General features: G+C 38.2%; 1 protein-coding gene across 7 annotated transcripts in view; it reads left to right on the plus strand.

Annotated features, from left to right (window-relative positions):
• Positions 1–20,846, plus strand: part of EXOC6 (exocyst complex component 6) — a 93,991-nt gene that overhangs the window by 62,324 nt on the left and 10,821 nt on the right. For all 7 annotated transcript variants that reach the window (XM_065067275.1, XM_065067276.1, XM_065067271.1 and 4 more), the window contains one exon: positions 6,843–6,916. In XM_065067275.1, coding sequence (XP_064923347.1) covers positions 6,843–6,916 — 74 coding nt within the window. The remainder of the gene's footprint in view (positions 1–6,842; positions 6,917–20,846) is intronic.

Genomic DNA, 20,846 nt, shown 5'->3' on the forward strand with positions numbered 1-20,846 from the left:
TGTTTCTATTATTTCAGATATCATCTGTGAACAACACAGTACTTCACTACTCTGTACATGTTAACCGATTCACTGTTTCACTCAGGGATTTCTAGCAGTACAGGGGAAGAATTGCATGCCTTGCAGGTGACTTTCACAGTGTGAACAGCATGTTCACAGGAAAGTAATGAGAAGTCCCAATGGGTCCAGCTGTCATTTGGTCTCTGGGATCTTTTCAGACCTATTTCCTTGCAGCCTTTGCCCTATTTTGTACCATCCTAATTTCTATTACCACTCTTTTGCCAACTTTGGTTACTGCACAGTGGAAACTTTAGTCAGTGAAGAGACATTAGTGGAGTTTTCATATAATCTAACATTACAACATTTCATTATTTTAAGAGTAAAATATAACCTTAGACAACATGTTTTGTTATATGTAGCTGTTACACTGAGCATATGGCGTGGACAGAACATGGGAAACCTGGGGCAAAAATTAGAACATTTCAGAAAACCAGTAACTTAAAAACTGAAAATGCATTCTTTCCACCACCGTGTAATTTCTAGCATCAGCTGTACAGGTGCAAGTAGAATAGATTTTAATTCATCCTTTCTGCAAAGCACATTAGAAAAAAAATTGGTTTTGTGCAGAAGCACTTGGGGTAGTTTAAGTACAATTAGGGAAGCTTGTCAGAATAGCACATTGCAACAAATGACATTTTACAATCTGTGGATCAGCACAAGATTTTGCTCAGAGACTGCTTTGCTGTTGTGGTTTCATTCATAAGGTCCATCACAGGCACATTCCAGGCCTCACTGTGACGTCTGTGATTTATGTTCTTGCTCATCACCCTCCCCCAGCTTTATTCTTTGACACTTTGGGATTAATGGATACGACAGTGACATTTCAATTAGCGCTTAGAGTGTGTGAATAACTCACAATTGCTGGGTAGTTTCCTACTGTATTGCATACATGGGTTTGACATTTCACTTATAAACACAATGGAGTATACTCAGATGCATTTTGAACTAAGGAGTTATGTGAGATATTGAAAATTATGAATATCTGAAGATAAATTTTTAGAAGTTCTTGGCAATATTCGAGATATTTATTCTGATCTTTTACGTTGCATTTTTATTATTTCTAATATGAACTGAAGGAGATCTAAATAAAAACAGGGAAATGCGATTACTTGACAGATTGTTTTTCTTTTCTGTTAAAAAGCATTCAACAGTCCAACAAACAACCCACCAATCTGTTAATGAACAGCAATCTGTTAAAGTCAGTAAGTGCTGAAGTTCTTAGTCATAGCAAATACCTAGAATGACAAGTGGACTTCCAAGAAAGGAAGGTGGAAGAGAAGGAAGGGATCTTGTGGTGAACTCTGGGATTTCATTATCCTGCATTGCATTTCTCTGCAAAATACCTAACTTCAAGAAGCAGACCAGAAAATCTGAAAGTATCTGGTACTTTTGCTCAAGAATAGGAATGGTGGTCTTCTCTGATTTTATATATATACATGTGTGTGTGTGTGTGTATATAGAAGGTGTGAACTTCTTGCTCTGCTTCTAATAAGTTTTTTGCTTTTTTTCCAAACATTCCAAAAGCTTTCAATTTTATTTCAGTATGTCCTGTTCTAATTGAAGTATTTTTCCACTCTGTCTACATATTTTACAGCTTAGTGCAGTGTACTACCTCTGTATTTTACACCAGTCTTTCTCATTGGTGGTCTTCCACAAGGATGATTTGGATTCTTAGGATCATATTAATAAAAACAGAAAAATGTTAGGTCACATTGAATAAAACCCAAAAACGAGTCTTTTGCCTGAACATTGCATTTCAGTCTCCTGAGGAGGGAAATGGGTTGGGCAGGAGAGGCATTTGGCGTTTCTTGAAGATGAAATTGGAATGTGGGTTGCTGTGTCTCACTTTGTGACAAGCAAGGTGTACATAATAGAAAATAAACTTTTCAGAGACATCATCAAGATCTAGATATCTTACATTAGCATTTAGTTAGGGAATTAGAACTTGTCAGAAATTCTAATTGCTGGAAAAGTTATCAATAATTTTTCTAATTTTTGTGTTTTAACATAGCTGAATTGTGAGACAGGATTAATTGGCAGAAGGAGGTGTGATCCAGTGGGCATCCTTCTTCACAGAATCACAGAATGTCAGGGATTGGAAGGGACCTCAAAAGCTCATCCAGTCCAATCCCCCTGCTGGAGCAGGAACACCCAGATGAGGTTACACAGGAATGTGTCCAGGCGGATTTTGAATGTCTCCAGAGAAGGAGACTCCACAACCCCCCTGTTCCAGTGTCTGTTACCCTCACTGAGAAGAGGTTTCCTCTCAAATTTAAGTGAAACCTCTTGTGTTCCAGTTTGAACCCATTACCCCTTGTCCTACCATTGGTTGTCACTGAGACATGAATCTGTGCAAGGATGAAAAGGTTTTGGGTCCTGCCTATAATGAGCATGGGTTAACAGAGAATTAGCACAATGCAGGATGCAATGTACCTTCCTACCCAGCCCTATGCAGGGATTCCTGCCAGTTTCTTTACTTCTTTTCCCTCTGTGTGGAGAGCTGTCAGGCAAGAGAGTTCTTGATCCGAGTGCTCTCTGTTGAGCATAGGTGAAGCTTCCCTCCATCCTACATGAAGGTGATCTCCAGGTGGGCCTGCCAGAAGCTGAGGAACCCAAATCCTGTTTTTTCCTTGAAAAGACACAATACTCTCCTCGAGAGGTGGCAGGGGGTCACTTTACCTGCCTCCTATCCCATCTGGGAAGCCAGGTTAACTTAGCTCACTTGAGACCATCCTTCATCTGCCGGTCACATATGGCAGCACGGGAGTGAGGGCAACCGGGGAGATGTCCCCAGTCTGGGGGCAGGGCTGGGGCTCTGCCTGGCCAGCTGGCAGCTCCCTCAGCGCCGCTCCCCTCCAGGCGTGTTTGAACAGCTGGAGCCTCCAACAGGGCAGTGAAGTGGCTGCGGTTGCTGAGATAGTTGCCTGATTCTCCACTTTGCCTTTAAAAATACAGTTGTAGCTTTGCTGTCCTGCCTGTGAATCAATGCTATAAGGCTAAAGTAAAACTGTCCTAATTTAGCTTTTGATCCAAAGTCTGGACTCTGTTTTTTTAATTTCTGCCATTGAGCTGCAAAACTATTTGTCAGGAATTAGGTACAGAATTCCCAGACCAACAGAGGCACAATCAGGTGATGCCTAAAAGATGGGGTATTGAGAGAATAAAATTAAGAGACCTGCTAATAAATCTAGAAATGTGTAGAAATTCAGAACAATTTAGAATTAAAGATGTCTGAAATTCCATTTTAGCAGACACAGCTTTTTTCTTAAGGTATCTATTAATACATATATACATCAATTCACATATATCCAGTATACAAAATGTAATGAAAAAATCAAAGCTAAGCATTCAAAAGAAAATAGACTGAAATAATCTTTACAATGTTTATATTTACCATTCTTTTGTATGTGTTACCTCCCAGCCTGTTTTTTGTATTATTACATACTTTTTTCACCAGATCCTACCTCCTGTAAATTCCCAAACTGGCCGTTGTAGGAAGTACATTGAGTTTGTACACATTGTGGACACACATTGTGCCAAAGATCCTGTTCTATATACACAGAAAAGGTCTACACAGTATCAGCAAAGTGCAGGAAAATAAGATGTTAACAAAAACCTTGTGAATACTAGATCCATGTAATGCATGTTTTCAGCTTATTTTCCCCCAAACATTGAAGTTTCTGATTCAAACAGCCAAGCAACCAGTTGTTTCCCTCTATATGTGACAGTTTAATGGTGATCTTTACATTTCATTCTCATATATTATAAAATTCCTTAATACTGTTATGCACACTAAAACAACCAACCAACCAGCCCCCTACCCCTCCAAATCCTCTTAAAGCCTAGAATGAATCTAGGGGGTGAATATTTTAAAATATGTATATAAATGACAATGTTTCATTACTATCTGGAAAAGGACCCTTAGGACAGAGACATTAAGAATGTTAATCCTGTTCTTACAATATCTTCCTAAAATGCTGTGCAGTAGAAAATATTTAATTAGGTTTGTAAAATTGTTAGAAAAACTTCAAAGCCCTGAGCTGAGGGCAGAGGGGGAACTGTCTGACCGTTACCATAAGTAGATTACCCTTTTGCCCTTTGAACTCATAAAATTGTAATAATGAAACAATTTATACCGTAGTCACCGGTCAAAAATGACCCAAATGTGAGAATAAATGCTGCAGATGCATTCATAACATAGAATTGTAGTTAAAGAGAACAAAGCTTATACAATATTTAAGTTGGGTACCTTGTGTGGTTCTCGTTCTGTAGCTGCAATGGTAATATGTACTATGTAGAGAAATTAAATGATACCGCATTGTTTCATGCATTAGGATGAATTCCAAATGGTGTTAGACTGATTAGCTGCAGAAAGGATGCAAATATTTACCCTGTGGCAAGCGAAAGTCTACCACTGTAGGAGAGTACCTCCCAAAGTATTAAGTGCCAATAACTAACCGAAAACTTCTGCTGTGGGTCACGCGTTTCTGTTATATTCACTTGCCAGTTTTGTAGCCATTCCTTTGCCGTTGAGCTTCCTTCTCCTGTGCTGCCACTGTGGAGTGGCTGGAGGAGCTCAGGGTCTGGTGGGAAAAGCTGCTCTCAGTGTACTGTGTGTAAAGGGAAAGTGATACTGGATCAGATACAGACAGGCCTTGTCTTTCAAGAATAGTACAGGTTCTTCTTCTTTGTTCAGAGGATGTAGAAGAGACTGCTTCTGACCATTATGCTGATCCCCCTTGTCAGTGTGCAGCCACAGCTCAGAACCCGTGTAGCTCTTTTTAGCTGTTTGCTGTGGGGCATTGCTAAGGGTTCCCTGCTATAGTATGGTGTCCCATTTTAAACACTGTTGGCTGACCACAGGGGCTGGCATTGCAGGCCTGTCTGTCCCTGAGGAAAGGGTGATCCCACTGGCCATGAAGTGCCTGCAGAAGACAGCCATGGAGGCACCCAGCCCCTTGGCCCGGGCTATTCAGAAGGTGCTTTCATAGGCCTGGAGATCTTTTGTTCTTCTGCAGGTTGGTGTTGTACAGACCGCTTTCTCTTTGCTGCTTCAAGAGTTTACTATTAAGCAAACTCTCGCTATAAAATGCTGGGGTTAGGATTTACTTTTCTACTGTTTTTTCATTTTCTTTTTATTTAAAAAGCACCTTTGTGGTAGATTGAAAAGACGGTGTTGCTTATAAAGTAGCAAAAACAGATCATTTAAAATTTAGACTTGAATACAGTAATCAGTGAGAATTTGCCAACTGTTAGCAATACTTCTATGTGAATTTACAGTGTTTGCTATTTTTTATTCCTTTAGTTGAAGAAGAATCAAGTAATATTTCAATTTAATACATTCTCTGTTACATGACTGTCCATAAAAAATTTTGCACTACTGTAATACAAGTAATAAATTCTACTGGTAAAGCTGCTACTCTGATACTATATTAATCTATTACTAAGCTATTCTTAGCTGTTCTGAGATGGTCTTCATAGCTTCTTGTACCACTTAAGTTAGAATCTTTATTATTTTCATTTACAATTGCATCCCATATAATAATTTTTAGACTTGTGAATGTAGTCTGTCTGAATTCATTAGTTTGCTTTACACTGAAAACAAACATTCAGAAGAAAATGATTGAACCCATTACATTACCATCCTGTTAGCTCGGACACCGGTGTCTTTCTGGATGTTACTTTCACTTATGATCCAATTTTTCTTACTAGCCATTGAAAAAATAAATCTATTAAGTATTACATATTACTTTTAAATGTTACTAGAAGTTGATGTGACACAGTAGAATTGAGTACTGGATCCAGACATTTTTTTATACATATATTTGGTTTCCACTATCATTGAATGGCCTGCTTCTCAAACTTGGAAGAAAAAAATGTTACCTTTCACTGCCACAGACGATACCTCTCTAAGAGTATTGTAGTGATATCTACTTTGTTTTGTTAAGAGCTTCAGCGGAAGAGCATAAGAAAAATTATCTTAAGCTCTTTTGAAGTAAGATATCTAACTACAGTGGGGCTATGAGGCAGTAGCTGTTTCTGCAAGTGCCTTTGTTATTAGTGTGTGACTGGGATAAGGACAACGAAAAATATATTTACTTTTAAGTTTGACAATTATTGATAATTTCCTAATGTAAACAAATAACTGAGTTTTTTCATTACCATAAGTGTTATCATTTTAAAAAATTTTAGCATAGTTTTGCCTTCCAATTTTGACAGCCTGTTTTGAAGTTCAAAAAGAGCAGAAGTTCATTATTGATCAGTTAGCTAAAAGGTGTGAACAGGAATTTCAGCTCTGCTCTGATTGTGCCACATAGAACTTTCCACCTGTCACCTGCACATTAAACTAACCCCCACCTTAGTGTTTGTCTTTTAGTGCTGTTTGGCCGGAGATGGGTTTTTATAGCATGGGTGCTGTAACAAAAGCAGATGTTTGAAAATATGTTGACAGCCATGGAACTGGTATTCTTTCAAATTTTTTCAGTGATCACCTCAGGCAAAAAAAAGTTGTTGGCTTCTGTGGTTGTAGTATTGCTACTGGGTTAGAATTTTAAGCAAAATTATTAATAATATTTCTACAGGTATTATTCTTTGGGATTGTTGAAAAAATTGTGGTAAAGTTGTTTGTTGGTTTGTTTGCTTTTAGTCACTGTTAGTAGTTTACTTCTATCAAACCGGTCTCCTTTTAGTGCTAGCTAGCATTTATATTGCATAAAGCTTGATTTTCTGATAGATTTTTAGAAAAAAAATACATCAGTAATGTTTTTAACCTTTCTTTGCAGTGTTTGCTAGTTCTGAGCCTGTGCCAGGATTCCAGGGAGACACCCTGCAGTTAGCTTTCATCGACCTCAGACAAGTAAGACACTAGTTGTTGGTTTTTATCCTGCTAATTTCCCCTTTTGACCAATGCTGAAGTTATTAAATTCGAGAACCTTTCGTGTTTTTGCATTCCCATGTAATTAGTTTTGAAAAGCAGTTATTTGAAGTGTTATTAGTGGCACACTATTCCCCGTAATTCAGCACAGAACTGTTTCTCCAGTGTGTTGTTAGGGGGCACTGTGCCACTGGTGGTACTGTTACATGCATATAAGATTGAATTTTGGTCCTGACAATTTTTAAAGATCCTGTGATGCCTTTTTGCAAGAGCTTACATGTTAACCTGATGTGTGCTGGCCTGATTTCATTCTGAGCAATTGTTCCTGTCTACAAAACTACTCCCTGGAGAGCAGAATTGGGCATGTTATCATTTTGCATTTCCTTTCTTTAATTTGTTACATAGAATTCTTTTCAACTCCTGAAAAGCAGCTTTATTCCAACTGTCTGATCTTTATTCTATATATATTCTTTATTCTATATTTATTCTTTATTCTATATATATTCTATATATATTCTATATATATTCTATTCTATATCAAATTTAATTTTAAATGCCTTAATATTGGAAGCACTTTTCCACAGTTCTTGCCAAAAAGGTTTTTCCAGACTAAAATCTACTTATCTTAATTTCACATAGTTATTTCTATTCCCTGCTCTCTGTAAATTCTGACTCTATATCCACCCATAGCAATTAATTTTCAAAAATGTTTCATACCTGAAGTAAGCTTTTAGAAAGGATTTATTATTTCACAGGATTGCAAGTATAAGTGTCATTTAAATAGTGACATGAATCATTAACTGCACATGGAGGGTCTTAAGCTTTCTGCAGATGTTCGTGATATTTTTCATCACCATTATGAGCCTGTCAAAGTCACCAGAAAAGAGAAGAAATGTGGAAAGAAATCCATACCAAATTATCTATATAGTAAGAAAGTTTTTGCTTTTAATAGTTTGGTAGGTTTTTCACAGCAAGATGATGAAAAGGCATTTCATAAGGGAAAATTCCTGAAGCAAAAGTATTCCAGTTTTTCTTAATGGTTAGAAAGGGCTTCATTGTATTTTTAAATGAAGAAGTTAAAAGACAGAGTTGTCTGTTACACTCTCACAGTAATATAACAGTGAACAATATCTACAATGGGATAAGTGTAGGCTACCTGAGGAGGATATAGGATCATGACCATAAGGGGTTTTTTTCATGTGATACTTGTACATTAGGAGTTCCAGAATTCAGTATGTAAAGATGTACGCTGTCAGACTTCAAATACCGCAAATCTTGCCTTGACTAGCAGCCTTCCTCTTTTGGATTCTTTTTATTGTACTTTTATTAGCTATGTTAGAAGTGACTAAACATCTTCCAATTTCTCCTAAGCCAGTTTAGTTGAAGGGAAAGGATATTGAGAGATTTTGGCACTATTTCTGTCATCCACCTGAGTGGTATAAATCCTTGCAGAGCTTATGTTTGTTTCAAGGGAAAACGTAATTTCCAGATAGGCAGGAGGGCAGGATGTGTACATACTTGCTACAGGAGATAAATAATATTTTCGTATGTTTTAAGAACCAACTGTCGAGCATGTCACATAAATAGGGATTATGTTGCTTATGATAGCTCTCAGTTTATGTTAGCAGCTTGTATTTAGGATTCTCTTGATGTGAGTAACGCTTTATAGAGGATTCTCTGTATGCCATGGGAATCTAATCGATTTCAGATACTTTGTGAACAGCAAAAGTCTGGGCAACTCTCATTATCAGGTTGCAATTGGAGCTGGCAGATGCAGAATAGTTCTAGTATATTTGTTTGGTTGGGGGGTTTTTACTATATTTTTGCATGCCTCACCAAAATGTCTTGCAAGTACGCATTAAAAAGACTTACTATTTAGTAAGGATTTGAAGTGGTTTTTCTCTCTTCTTTATTTGTGTTCCATTTCTATCTTAGTAGGGTGGGTGACAGTTCTTTTCAAGAATACTTAGAAAGGCAACAGAGCCTTTTTCAGAAAGTTCTTATGAAAGGTCATGCTTCTGTTTTTTAGTTTGAATTTGATACTTCTTCATGAATTGCAGGATATGAAAGATAAGGAAGTAGGTCCAGTGGTCAGGTTTTACCTGCCCACCCGGACTGTGCCCTGAGGTCAAACTCCTGATATTGGCTGTTTGGTACAGAGGAGCTGATGACAGGTAGGGGCTGATACAAGGGGGGAAGCTTGAACCGTATCAAAGCTAAAAGGCAGGAGATTTGGGACTCAGTGAGAGACTGTAGCTAAAAGATGGATCAGCAGGATTGCCCTCTTCTTAAAAAGCAGCTGACCTGCAAGGGAAAAGACTTTATCGTCCTGCCAATCACATGGTTGCTAATGGAAGCCAGTTATCTCAACAACAGCTTACTCTCTCTGTGTTGTGCTAGCGCAGTGTGTGAGATTAATGAGGATTGGGCAGTAGAATGTTATAGCACGTTTAACTAAAGAAGTCAAGTCACAAGGAGCTGGCTTGGAAGACAGAGAGGGAAGAGCCACACTTGGATGATTACCATGCGGGGAGGAGCAGCTTTGAAAAGAATTGCCATAGGTATTTTCATCCTGACAATTCCTGATCCTCCGTTTTTCCTTGAAGACAATGTACTGACAGCATCTTGTCCCCAGCAAGCCCACTTCTTTCCTTCTTCCTTCCACAGACATAAAAGAGCAAACAAAAACAGTTGGCATGAGGAAGAGTTGCTTCTAAGGAGAGAACAGTAGCAGGAAGCTCTGAGATGCCAGGAATCATCAAGGGGCAGGCACTTACCAATGTCCCCTTGGATGAGCCACCTCTCTCTGCTTATACTATGCCCTCTTATACTCTTGTCATACTTAACATGCTCCTTAAAGATCTTAGTAATCTGTAGAAACCCTAGTCAATTAAAATTTTTTTTGCTATTCCTGTAACCATGGTATCTCAGCATCTTACAGAGGTGACTTAGTGTTGTTGGCTAATCACACATTGTGCTACTGATAGAGAATCACACAGCCATGATCATCTGGAAACTTGCAGCTCCAGCTAGTTTAGCAGCTCCTAAAGCAGCAAACAGCTGCTAAGAAAATGAGGATAGATTTGTGGTTCTGTACAGCTGCAGGAATTGTGTCATGCCTCATGCCACTTGTCTTAGTGTATGACCCAAGGTTATATCCTACATGCACCCTTTCACCCCACTCACTTAAAGCCACTGAGGGGCAGGCCAGCTCAGCAAGGCGATTATCAAAGTGGCATGTGCTGCTTTAAAGAGACTGGTTTCTGGCATCTTGTGAAGATGACCCAGGTCTCCTGCGACCTGCATCACTCTCTGAAGATTATCTCTTGCTACTGTCTATATAGAGACCCTGGGTAAATTAGCGCAGTGGCCCAAAGTAAGGTGGAATGAACTTTGAGGATTTTGCTACCAATTCAGAACCTAGGTCAATTGGAATTAACCTTGAAAAGTAAACAGGTCTTAGTTCATCTTACTTGAATTAGTCTCTGAAGAAGCTCAGCCTCCAACATGAATTAGTTTTGTCCTGGTTATGATCTGTTCCTTAGTGCTTAAAGACTAGGGTTACAGTTCTGGAATGTAAAGCAGTTTCTTGGATGTCCTGGACACTTACATGCTGTGAGGAAAAGTCCTGAATCTTAAAATTTGTGCATTATTCTTTGGAGAGCCAGTGTAGTGTGCAGCAGACAGGGAGCCTGAGAGGTCAACAGTTGCCATCCTAGAGCAAATTTCCTGATTCTTAACCAATTGGGTGGTAAAAAGATGCCTGTTCTTGAAATCACATCATTGCTTGCAGAGTTATAACCTAAGCTGTGAAGGTAGCTTGTATTTTTCACACTTGTGACTTCACAAATTGTTTCTATTGTTTCTTTCCACCACAAGCACTAGTTCGGTTTCAAACACGCCTTGTTCCTTTACTCAGACAAGTACTCAGCTAGCTTGATTATTGTGGAATTTCCTTATTTTGCCAGGAACGAGAACTGTGTGTCTTCTATGTTCTTTTAGCACTTAAGTACACATTGTTAACATCCTCCAGTTGCTGTCAGTGCTGGTCCTGCAGCAGGGGCAGCCATCTCAAGTGAACAGCATCATATGCTCTTGGTAACCCCAGAAATAAGCAACCATTGTAGCACTATCTCCACCCACATGGTAGCATAGAGTTTACAATCTGATAGTGGTGTCCCCCAGTCTGGGAGACCGAGGTCTCTGAACAGCAGTGTCCATAAATTCTGCATAGGTATGGGACAAAATTATTGAAGATTTCCAGCAATTTCTGTTAACATTTTGCTAACATTAGGGATAAATTAGACATAAAGTCGTAATGCAGTCAGTGTGATTAATATACCATGTACCATGGAAACATTACAAGATACATTTTTGTCAGACTTTTGCTTATTATGTGTGTAAATAAGCATGTAGATAAGCACTTCTATGAGCTCAATTTATTCGTAATACATGATATGTATTCCTTCTAAAAACTGATACCTGATATTTAAAAATGTAATACATCTTCTTCTGATTCCAAAGCATAATGGAAATTACATTGATAGTTTCTTGGGTTGCTTGACCGTTTACTTTGTAATGCATTTTCTGGTGTATTGTTGGTGAGAACTATTGCTGACCTTCTGAACTGTAGTGTTGCATGCAACAGATGTTAAGTTTATTTGAGAAGAAAATTCTTAGTAGTACTTAATATAGTCCTCCTCTTTCTTCTTTGCTTCTCATTCATCACTGAGAGATGATATTGTCTTTGTGATAAACTCAGAAGTAACTCATTGTAGGTAGGAATTGTGTAACAGATCACTGGCCTTCAATCCCAGCCACGGGATTGTCTGCCACTAAACACAGGCTGACGGCTCAGTCTTCCCCACTGTTTTGTTTGCAGTGTTTAATTTGAATTCATTTCCTGTGGTAGTTACTGCATTTCATCTCTGGCTTGTTTCTGGTTCCCCCAACACGCAGCATGCCGAAACTCTCACCATCTGTGTTCCCTGTGGAGATTGCTCTTGAGCCCTTCTGTTGGGTCTCAGAGAATAAGTTGCAGCCTGTTGTCAGGCCCATCCACCATGACTCTTGGAAGTCGAGGGCACCAAGGGTGCGCTGTGGCTTCCTTCATGAGCTGCCAGCCCACACAATGCCTAGGCTTTGAAATTAGTAGAGTACACCCACCCCTGGCCTCTGCTCCAGAGAAGAGTCATGAACTGAAAAAACATCCGGGTTTTCCAAAAGGGAGAAATCCCTAACAGTATGTTTAGTAGTAAATCTTAAAAACTTCAGAGTTTAAAGATAAATGTAAGCCTCTCTTTTTTAAGGCAACAGTTTGAATTTTTAATTAGCAAGCAATATAGAGTATTTTGTCTTTCGCTTCCTGAGGGAAATGGCTGTTGAGACTTTAATCTTCACAGAGGCTCTTTCACAATGCTCACTGATCCCTTTCCCTCCGCCATGCACTCCCCAGCTTCTCTGAACAAGCAGAGGGGCACCTTACCTCTGTAACATGAAGCCCAGCCTCAGGGCGCTATGTAATGGGATTTGTGCTTCTTCAGTTTTCAGTGCAATGCTGCTTATTCAACTGAAAAAAAGGATATCAGATTTCAAACAGCAACAAAACAGGAGTTGTGCCTCTCTGGATTTCAGACCATAGATCCTCACTTTGCTGGAGGAGGAAGGCAACACCTTTGCTGGCCTCCCCCTTCTCCATAAACTGACTCTGCACTAAAGCAGGAGGAGAGCTTGAGGCACACTGTGAGCAGAGCAGGGGCGCTTCACGGCTCAGTGTCTCATGTATTTGCGTCATACAGGGGTAGCATTCATATGCATACCTGTGTTAAAACTGATACAGTTATCTGAGTATGACTACATGCTAAATGTGTGTCTTATCCAGCTTGTAGGATGAAACAATGTCATTGCAGAGTACTATATTCTTACAAATAAATGGGAATTTTTCACACAAACCTGACCATTTGTTTGTAAGCATTTATATTCCCCAATGGAATCTCTTAGTTTTGTTTTCTCCCTTTCAACTAGATGCTGTGAAGCCTGTAGGTAATCACAATAGGCTCAGTTCACAAGTTGTTTGTATAGATATTTGTGAGGAAGATCTCAATCAGGGCTCTGTACACAGAAACAAGCCAGCTCATTACTGGGATGGGATTTATACCTGCCAGCTGGTAAGAATTAGGAAGCTTTGAAAACAAATGCACAGAAATTAGCAGCGGAGGGTCAAAAACAAGCATGGCTTTGGATACACTATCTTTTAAGGATTTGCAGAATCAAAGCAGGTTGGCAAGTCAGTCATTTCCTGGCAGTAGGTATTCCTACCCTGTTACTGCCAGCAACTAACGGCACACGTGCCAGGTATTAGGTGTGCGTGTGTTCTTTGGGACATTGAATCATTCATCAAATTCAGTACAAAACAGATTGTATCCAGATCAACATCTGAATGCTCCTTTTTCAGCAGAGAAGTACAAATAACATGCTGATCGCATACCAAGCTTTCACTCTAGGTCCTGACTTACTGATAATGAGGAAGCATGCCTGAAAACAGGGTTTAAAAACTCAGTGTACAAATGCTGTTACTTCACTTCAGTAGCCCTATCAATACCTTAGATAAAATTATATACATATGGCCATTTAACTACAAAATACACTACTTAGTCTATGACAAAAACTGTACCAGTTTCTCCAGAGGAAAGTATAGTAGGTTGTGCACAAAAGACTGTGTAGTGAAAGGTGTATAATGCTTAAACTGAGTGTCATCTCCTAACTGACAGTAAAGAATGCTGTGGGTACCTACACCATGGAAGTTATCAAAAACAAGAAAATAATTTTCTTGTTGTTTATTTAAGCTAGTTCATTTAAGGGATACAAATTTCTTAGTTCTTCACTTACTGAGCCAGATATATGCAATTAGATGACTTGGCAAGAAATCTCTACTGTGTGTTTAGAAAATGACAGAACTTGTGAAGCACTGGCTCATCTTGACTTAGAGACCTGCAGATAACAGCCTTTGTGTAAGAACATAAGCCTTAGTTGAACAAGAGTGGGAGGTTTATTGTGAGGTGAATTTATATTTTTTGGAAGTGAGACAGGAAATGGCATTTATTGATCTTGTTTGCCGAGAGCAGGAACACTTAGCTTCTTAGAGCAGTGTAGGGGAGTTCCAGCTTCTAAATACTGCCATCGTAGAAATTACTAAAAGTTTCACTGAGAGGTTGATCAAAGCAGATATTAAAAAACAAAAAAAAAAAAAGTAGGCAAAAGCTGCTGTCAAGACTATTTAGATGGACATATCCGAGTCCTTATCTAAATACTACCAACTGTCACATTTAATCAGCTTTCAGCTCTTCTTAGTCATCAGTACTTTCACAATGCAAGGTTTAGAAGTAGTTAATCAATTCATTCAAAACGTACAGAGCTGCTGTTATGATGGAAACTTCATATCTCTGGAAAACCTTTCTGTTCAGAAAAAGCTCATCCCATCGTTACAGAGGAAATTCCTGTAAGATCATGACCTAAATGGCACTAAAATTGTATCCGTGGTAGTTGAAGTGGATATCCCAATTGTACCCTGTCCGTAATACCAAAACCCAAAGGCTTCAGTTTTTTCGGGTGAGATACTCGATTTCTTCAATAACCAGTATGCTACATGTCTGGGAGACTATTTATGAAGCGGTAATTTCCGAAGACATAATGAGAGAAAGCACTAAATAAGCTTTATCTAGACATGCTTTTATTCTTCTGCAGAAGGACTTGTTGGTAGAAAAATTTCAGAAGGTTCACTTTCAGATAATTTCTCAATTAACAAGTCTCTTGCTTGAATTAGAAGAAGTTGATCCATATGCCTATTATATTTGTAAGCTCATACTTACCCTTTTTTTGAGTTGCTGATATACATCCCATTCAATGAAGTTTCTCTCTAGTTTGCTTCTGCTAGCAGTTCTGCTCCCCACCTGACCCTCACCTTTATTTTTGTCATGTAAGAAATGATGTAAATGAAAGGAAGGATTATTTGGGTGCATGACTTACCTGAAGTCTGCGAATACATCATATCAAACTGTTGTCTTCCTGCTGGCAGCCAGTCACTGTAGGATTGCTACCATTGTGTCTGGGCCCTTGTGCAGCCCTGAGCTGATAGGTGGAGTTCAGTTTTGGAGACCCCAGCTCCACAGAACTTCCTCTGAATCCTGTGGGCGCCATGTGGTTCCTATGAGTAATGAATAAGCATTGTTAATTGAACAACACAAGAGAAGAAAAATATTGTTTTCCATCAAATTAACTGTTATTTGTATTCTCTTAACATCCATGAGTCCTAGATTCCCATCAGAGAGCCATGGGACTGGTAGCTGCATTAGCGTATTCAGTAATTTCTGTCCCAAAATTGCTTATATTCTTCAGCCTTAGCTAAGCTGGTAGTATCATAGACGTAGTATGGCAAGGACTTGAGTAAGTGAAATGGAATTAATGAATGTTTATTCATTTGGATCGTAGTGTCTTAGAAAAAAAGATCATATCTTCAGAAGTGTTTGTACAATATGTACCATAATGTGACACTGATCTTCTGCCAGGTGTTAATTTAGCACTGCAGAAATATAAATTAAAAAATAATGTTCTGACTATCTGGCTGCCTCCACTCATTTGGTGAAACACGGGAGATGAAACTCTTGTATTTTCTTTCTCTTAGTATGGAGATACTAATAAGTGGCAAAAGAAATGATTGAATTTCATATTGTTACGTAAATAACTGGTTTCTGAATGAACTAATTGTACTATAAGCAATATGAACCAGCATGATCTTAGGCACAATTTTATATCATTCTGGGCTTTTACCATATTAACATATATAGCTTTTATGGGTATATCAGGTTTGGAGCAATTTGTCATTTTACAAGTTGCACTGTTTTAAAAAGTATTGAAATAACAAAGTTTATAGAGAAGATTCACATATAGGACTTCCCCTAAAGCATTAGTAGCAGAGGAGCACTGCAACTTGGAAGACCCCCAATCACAGAAAGAGTGATGATGGGAGAAAAAAAAAGAATGAATAAGAACAGGAATACAAAGAATATTTTTAAGATGGTCAAAAGGGGAATAAGTGGAAGCAGTAGATGATGGGGAGAAAAGAAGAACTTAAAGATACGGGATGAATGACAGAAAAAGAAAAAAATGTCAGTTCCTGTCTGTAAAGTACTTTGTTGTTCTTATCCTTTTCTATCTCTGTTTATCATTTTCCATGGTTTACCCGTGTAGAACATTTCTTTTTTACCCAGTAGAAATTTGAAGATGTGTTTTTACCCAAAGGAAAGAAAGGACTTTCAGTACACAGTTAGTGGTGTATAATGTCCATGGAACCATCAGGTTGCATTATTCCCAGGAGAACACAAGCTTTCCCGGTTTCAGTGGCGTGCCTCCAGGAAATCCTTCCAAGTGGACACGCAATTAGCCCACACTCTTCCAGAGTGCACGATGTAACATGATGCAGCTAAACCAGAAGACAGTTTTCATCTTTTGACCATGTGCCAAACATGTCAGTTGAGTAGATTACCTGAGATCTGTAAGAGAACATAGGCCATCAGATATTTTCCGTAGGAAGAAACATACAGTAGACATACACACAAAAATGCAATTATAAAACTTGACTTATTTTTGAAGTAACAGAAGAAGTGCTGAGCCAGCCTTCTTAAGTGGCACAACTCAGTGCATTCAGATTCTCCTTTCTTTTTGCCAGTCTAAAGCTTAAATAAAAATCTTTGCCCTTGCTTGGGATGTATGAGAAGGACATTAAAAGCGGTTCTTTCAGTTTAAGCACTAAAAAGATATAGAACCCTGTGGAAGGATAGATTTGATAACGTCATTGAAATCCACATCCAAATAATAGTTTGGGGGATGGTAATATGTTTATTATAGTGTCTAAGTCTTGAATCCATTGACAGAGAGGACTGTATAAAAAGTTCACAGTGAAGCAGAATAGTATTGAATAATTCCTAGACAGAAATCCACAGGTAACTGGGGGGGTGCAGGGAACCTGTGTAACTGGTAGATTGAAACGGCACAAGCTGAAAACTCAAATGACAGTGTAAAACAGTCCCCGTAGCTTAATTAAATAAAACCAATAATGCGATTTAAACTTCTTTGAGTTAAAATTACTTTAATAAGGGTGTTAATTACTAGAGGATTAACACTGCTTACATGTGATAATAGATGTGGTCAGTCAATAAAGGGTGAGAATAATGTTCGTTTAAGAAGCAAAAGAATCTAGCACAGGATTACTCACCAGAAAGGGATAACATTTCAAAGTGGCAAGGAAAATCAGGGGAAGAGGTTTTCAAATTGCAGGAGGCATTAGAGGTTGAATTGTGCCATCCTTACTCAGCAAAAGTTCCATGTTATTGGGATCTGTTGGAGCTAAAATGTGAAGACTAATTATTACAAATGATGTTACATAGTTTGAAATTATTCAGTCTTCCAGAGCAATTGTAATGAATTTTTCATATTAAACATTTTAAGAAAATATTGTCTTCTGAGAAGTGAGAAAAGGCTTATTCTAAAGGAAAAGCATCACCTTCTAAGGAGAGTAATTTCTTGAATATGTGTTTCTTAGGAAAGAACTAATATTGGACTACTGACACTAAGCAGAAGGGGATTATCCTAATATGTCTGCAAACATAGCAGCAGGAGAAGAAAGATCTTTTGCAAAAAGCCAACAGCAAAAAAATCCAGATAACTCAAAACAAGTTCTGAGTTATCCGGGTTCTTGTTACTGCAGCTTACTGGGCTCGGAAGCCTTTGCTAAACCAAGTTGTCTAGACAAGAAAAACAAAGACAAGTACCAGGATGTTATACTGGCTGTAATATTTGCTAAAATGTCCTTAGAGTCCCTTGAATGATATAAATTTGGAAGTAAATGTCTTGTAGTAGCTGAAGAAGAAAGTGAAGGTTGTACAGGAAAGAATATAAAACTTTTGTCTAGTGATTTTTTGCTTTGCTTTTAACTTGTCTATATTTACATTCCTGAGCTACTGATTGCGGAATTCCTCGTCCAGTGGTTCCCAGGTCTAGTATAGCTTTCCCTAAGGGATGTAACTTCATCTGCTATGAAGGGTGGTTGTGCAGCCATGCCCTGAATGCTCTGCTTTGGAAGAAATAACTCTCTATTTACGGTAAACTCATGATGAGCACATCTGTAAGTGTCTGTGCCTTATGGATTGCATTGGAGTTTTGTTTCAGGATGCAAACAAAATGGTGTTGGTCTCTGCCTATTATGTCTTAGATTTCAGTGGCTTTCCATGTATTCTAACTCAGCACCCAAGATCAGCTGAGATATTTTATGAGACAGTTGCTATATTTGTATATGCTTCCTGCAAAGGTTTTCCAGAGAGGTGCCTTTTGTATAAAATACTGAGGGCTTTGATGGCTGCCTAAGAGAAAAATGTGGAGCACTAAAACTGGGATTTTTTTTTTTATTTTAGATCTGCAGCTTTTTGAGACCCACACAAATCTTAAAAATAAACTAAACCAAAAAGTTACAGATAAAAAAAAAAAATAAACTGTTGTATTGAAACAAACTATTTTCGTCTATCTGCTGTACAAGCCCAGGTTACCTCAGTGGAGATGGTGTGTTTTATAGTGCATACTTGAGATCGTGGACCTCTGTGAAGACCAAATGCTGCAAATTCAAAACATGTTCATAAAGCTTATAGGCCTGATGTATGTCCTCCTAGAAGTAACCTGACCGAAATTAAAACTTGGCGTTGTAATTATACTTGTGCAGACCACTATGGATGTTTAGTTCTAAGGTACAGCAGCCTGACTATATAGACTAGGTGTGTGTGTATACAAGGACTGTTTGGATTAGTTCAAAACAGCATTTGTCAAGTAATGACTTTTCATGGTATAGTATATATACTGACCTCTGGTGAGACTGTAGGCATGTAGAGTTACTCACATGGACGCTGCTAAATATTATATATGACAGATGGGACAAGAGTGTTCAGTTCCAGAACACTGTATAGAAGTTGAAGTGAATATGTTTTGTGTTCAAATTTTATTCTAGTTACACCAGGTTAGATCATTTTCAATTAGTCTCACTTTCTCTAAACCAGAGACATGCTGTTTATGGCATTATTTTGTAGATGAGCAAATAGTTTAAAGCAAGCCTATTCTAAGCAAAGACTTTAAAGCAAGCCTGTTCTAAGTCTCGTGCAGTTGAAAACAACTCCTTATAGAAAGTTTAAGTTTAGATAAACTAAACTGTAAAAAATGCCTCTTCAGTTAATAATGGTTTGGGTAAATTTCAATGTTTAAGTACTACAGGCAAACCTGCATTTTGAAAAAAATATATATATATGTATATAAACGAAAATGATATCTTAAATTTAATTGTGCTATATTAAGTGCTTCATGATTTTAACAGCTGAAATTGCATTTTCAAAGTCTCGTTCAGGTCAGAGGCAGATGTCCTGTTTCGCAGGGCTGCACTTGTCACCCCTGTGTGCTGTTTGAGCGTGTAGGCCTCTGCGTCAGAAGCTCAAAAACAAAAAAAAATTGTGAATGACCTAACCATTGCATAATACACAATTTTTAATCCACACAAATATTACCATTGACATAGTTTTATGCTTTGTCAAAAGGGACTTCGTGTACGGGCTAACGGGCTTGACGGGAGCAATTTGGCCCGAGCCCGTGCCCTCTGGCGCTTGACTGTCTGCCAGGCTCCTGCTTTTCAAACTCTTCCCTGTTTCTAGACTCAAAAGATGGTTCTTTTTCTACTAGTCCAGCTTATTCTTTAATGATGGAGAAGAACACATTTCATAATAAACATTTGCGCTGTAATTAAACAAATCTTATTTGAACCTGTATTACTTGTTGCTAGATTGTGTATTGCATAGGGCCTAAGTATTTATATTTGCCTCAGTGGCTATTTTTCAGGGACTGTCTTCAGAAGTTACACCTTGGGCTGCTTGAAGTTTTAATGGGATTTGTAAAAATTATACATTGTGTTTTTCTGATTGTGGTAAGAGCAACAAGCTTCTTCCTGTGAATTGAGCAGCAAGTATTTTGTAGGCAGGCCTAAGTTCATTTGAAGTGCCAAAGAATGAAAAATGTATTTGGGCTTGTTCACAGAGATAATGAGACCAGGTATCTCTCGGAGTATACGTCAAGGTCCAGATTTTGGGAAAGAATTCTGCCCTTTCAGAGAATTTAGGTTATAAAGGATTTACTTGAACAGAAGTACCTTCTGGGTTTCTTTTAGCATAGCAACAATTCCCAGTGGTTCAGCTGTCATAAGCTCTGAGCTTATACATTATATGCTTACAAATGTGTTAAAGATTGTATCCCAACATTCAAGATAGTGACAGATAAGATTTCCACTTACAAATTTGAAACAGATGGTCACACTTAAATATAAAACTATTTCATTCTTGTGAACATTTAAATATCCCAAATTTAGGCACAATTTCTAAATGCATAGTACTTAAAAAAGAAAAAAAAAAAAAAAGGCATGTTTTAATGCAGTGGCTTAAAAACTGAGAGACATTGCCTTTCTAACACAAACTATCCTTCCTTTGAAAATCCAGGGCTCAGTTTTCAAAGCATTGCCTAGGAATTTAGCCTGCGACCCCCATTGACACTAATGGGAATTGCATAGCTAAATCCCCATAACATCACTTTGAAAATGCATTTGTTTTACCAATCCAGAAAAAGGGTAGCATAAACTATCGGGAGACATTCACAGATCAAGAGATCAATTTACACTTTGAAATAGAAGACCAATGTGTGTTATTCCAGTTATGTGATCAGTAGGGGGGATTTTAAAATTCACCACATTCACTAAATAAGTCACCAGGAGTAAATAAAACAAAATATTTTGGCAAGTGGCAGGCAGACTTGCTAACCAGTCTAACAAGATATTTGT

The sequence above is a fragment of the Columba livia genome, chromosome 6 (assembly GCF_036013475.1).
Source record: "Columba livia isolate bColLiv1 breed racing homer chromosome 6, bColLiv1.pat.W.v2, whole genome shotgun sequence".
In the NCBI taxonomy this organism is placed as follows: Eukaryota; Metazoa; Chordata; class Aves; order Columbiformes; family Columbidae; genus Columba; species Columba livia.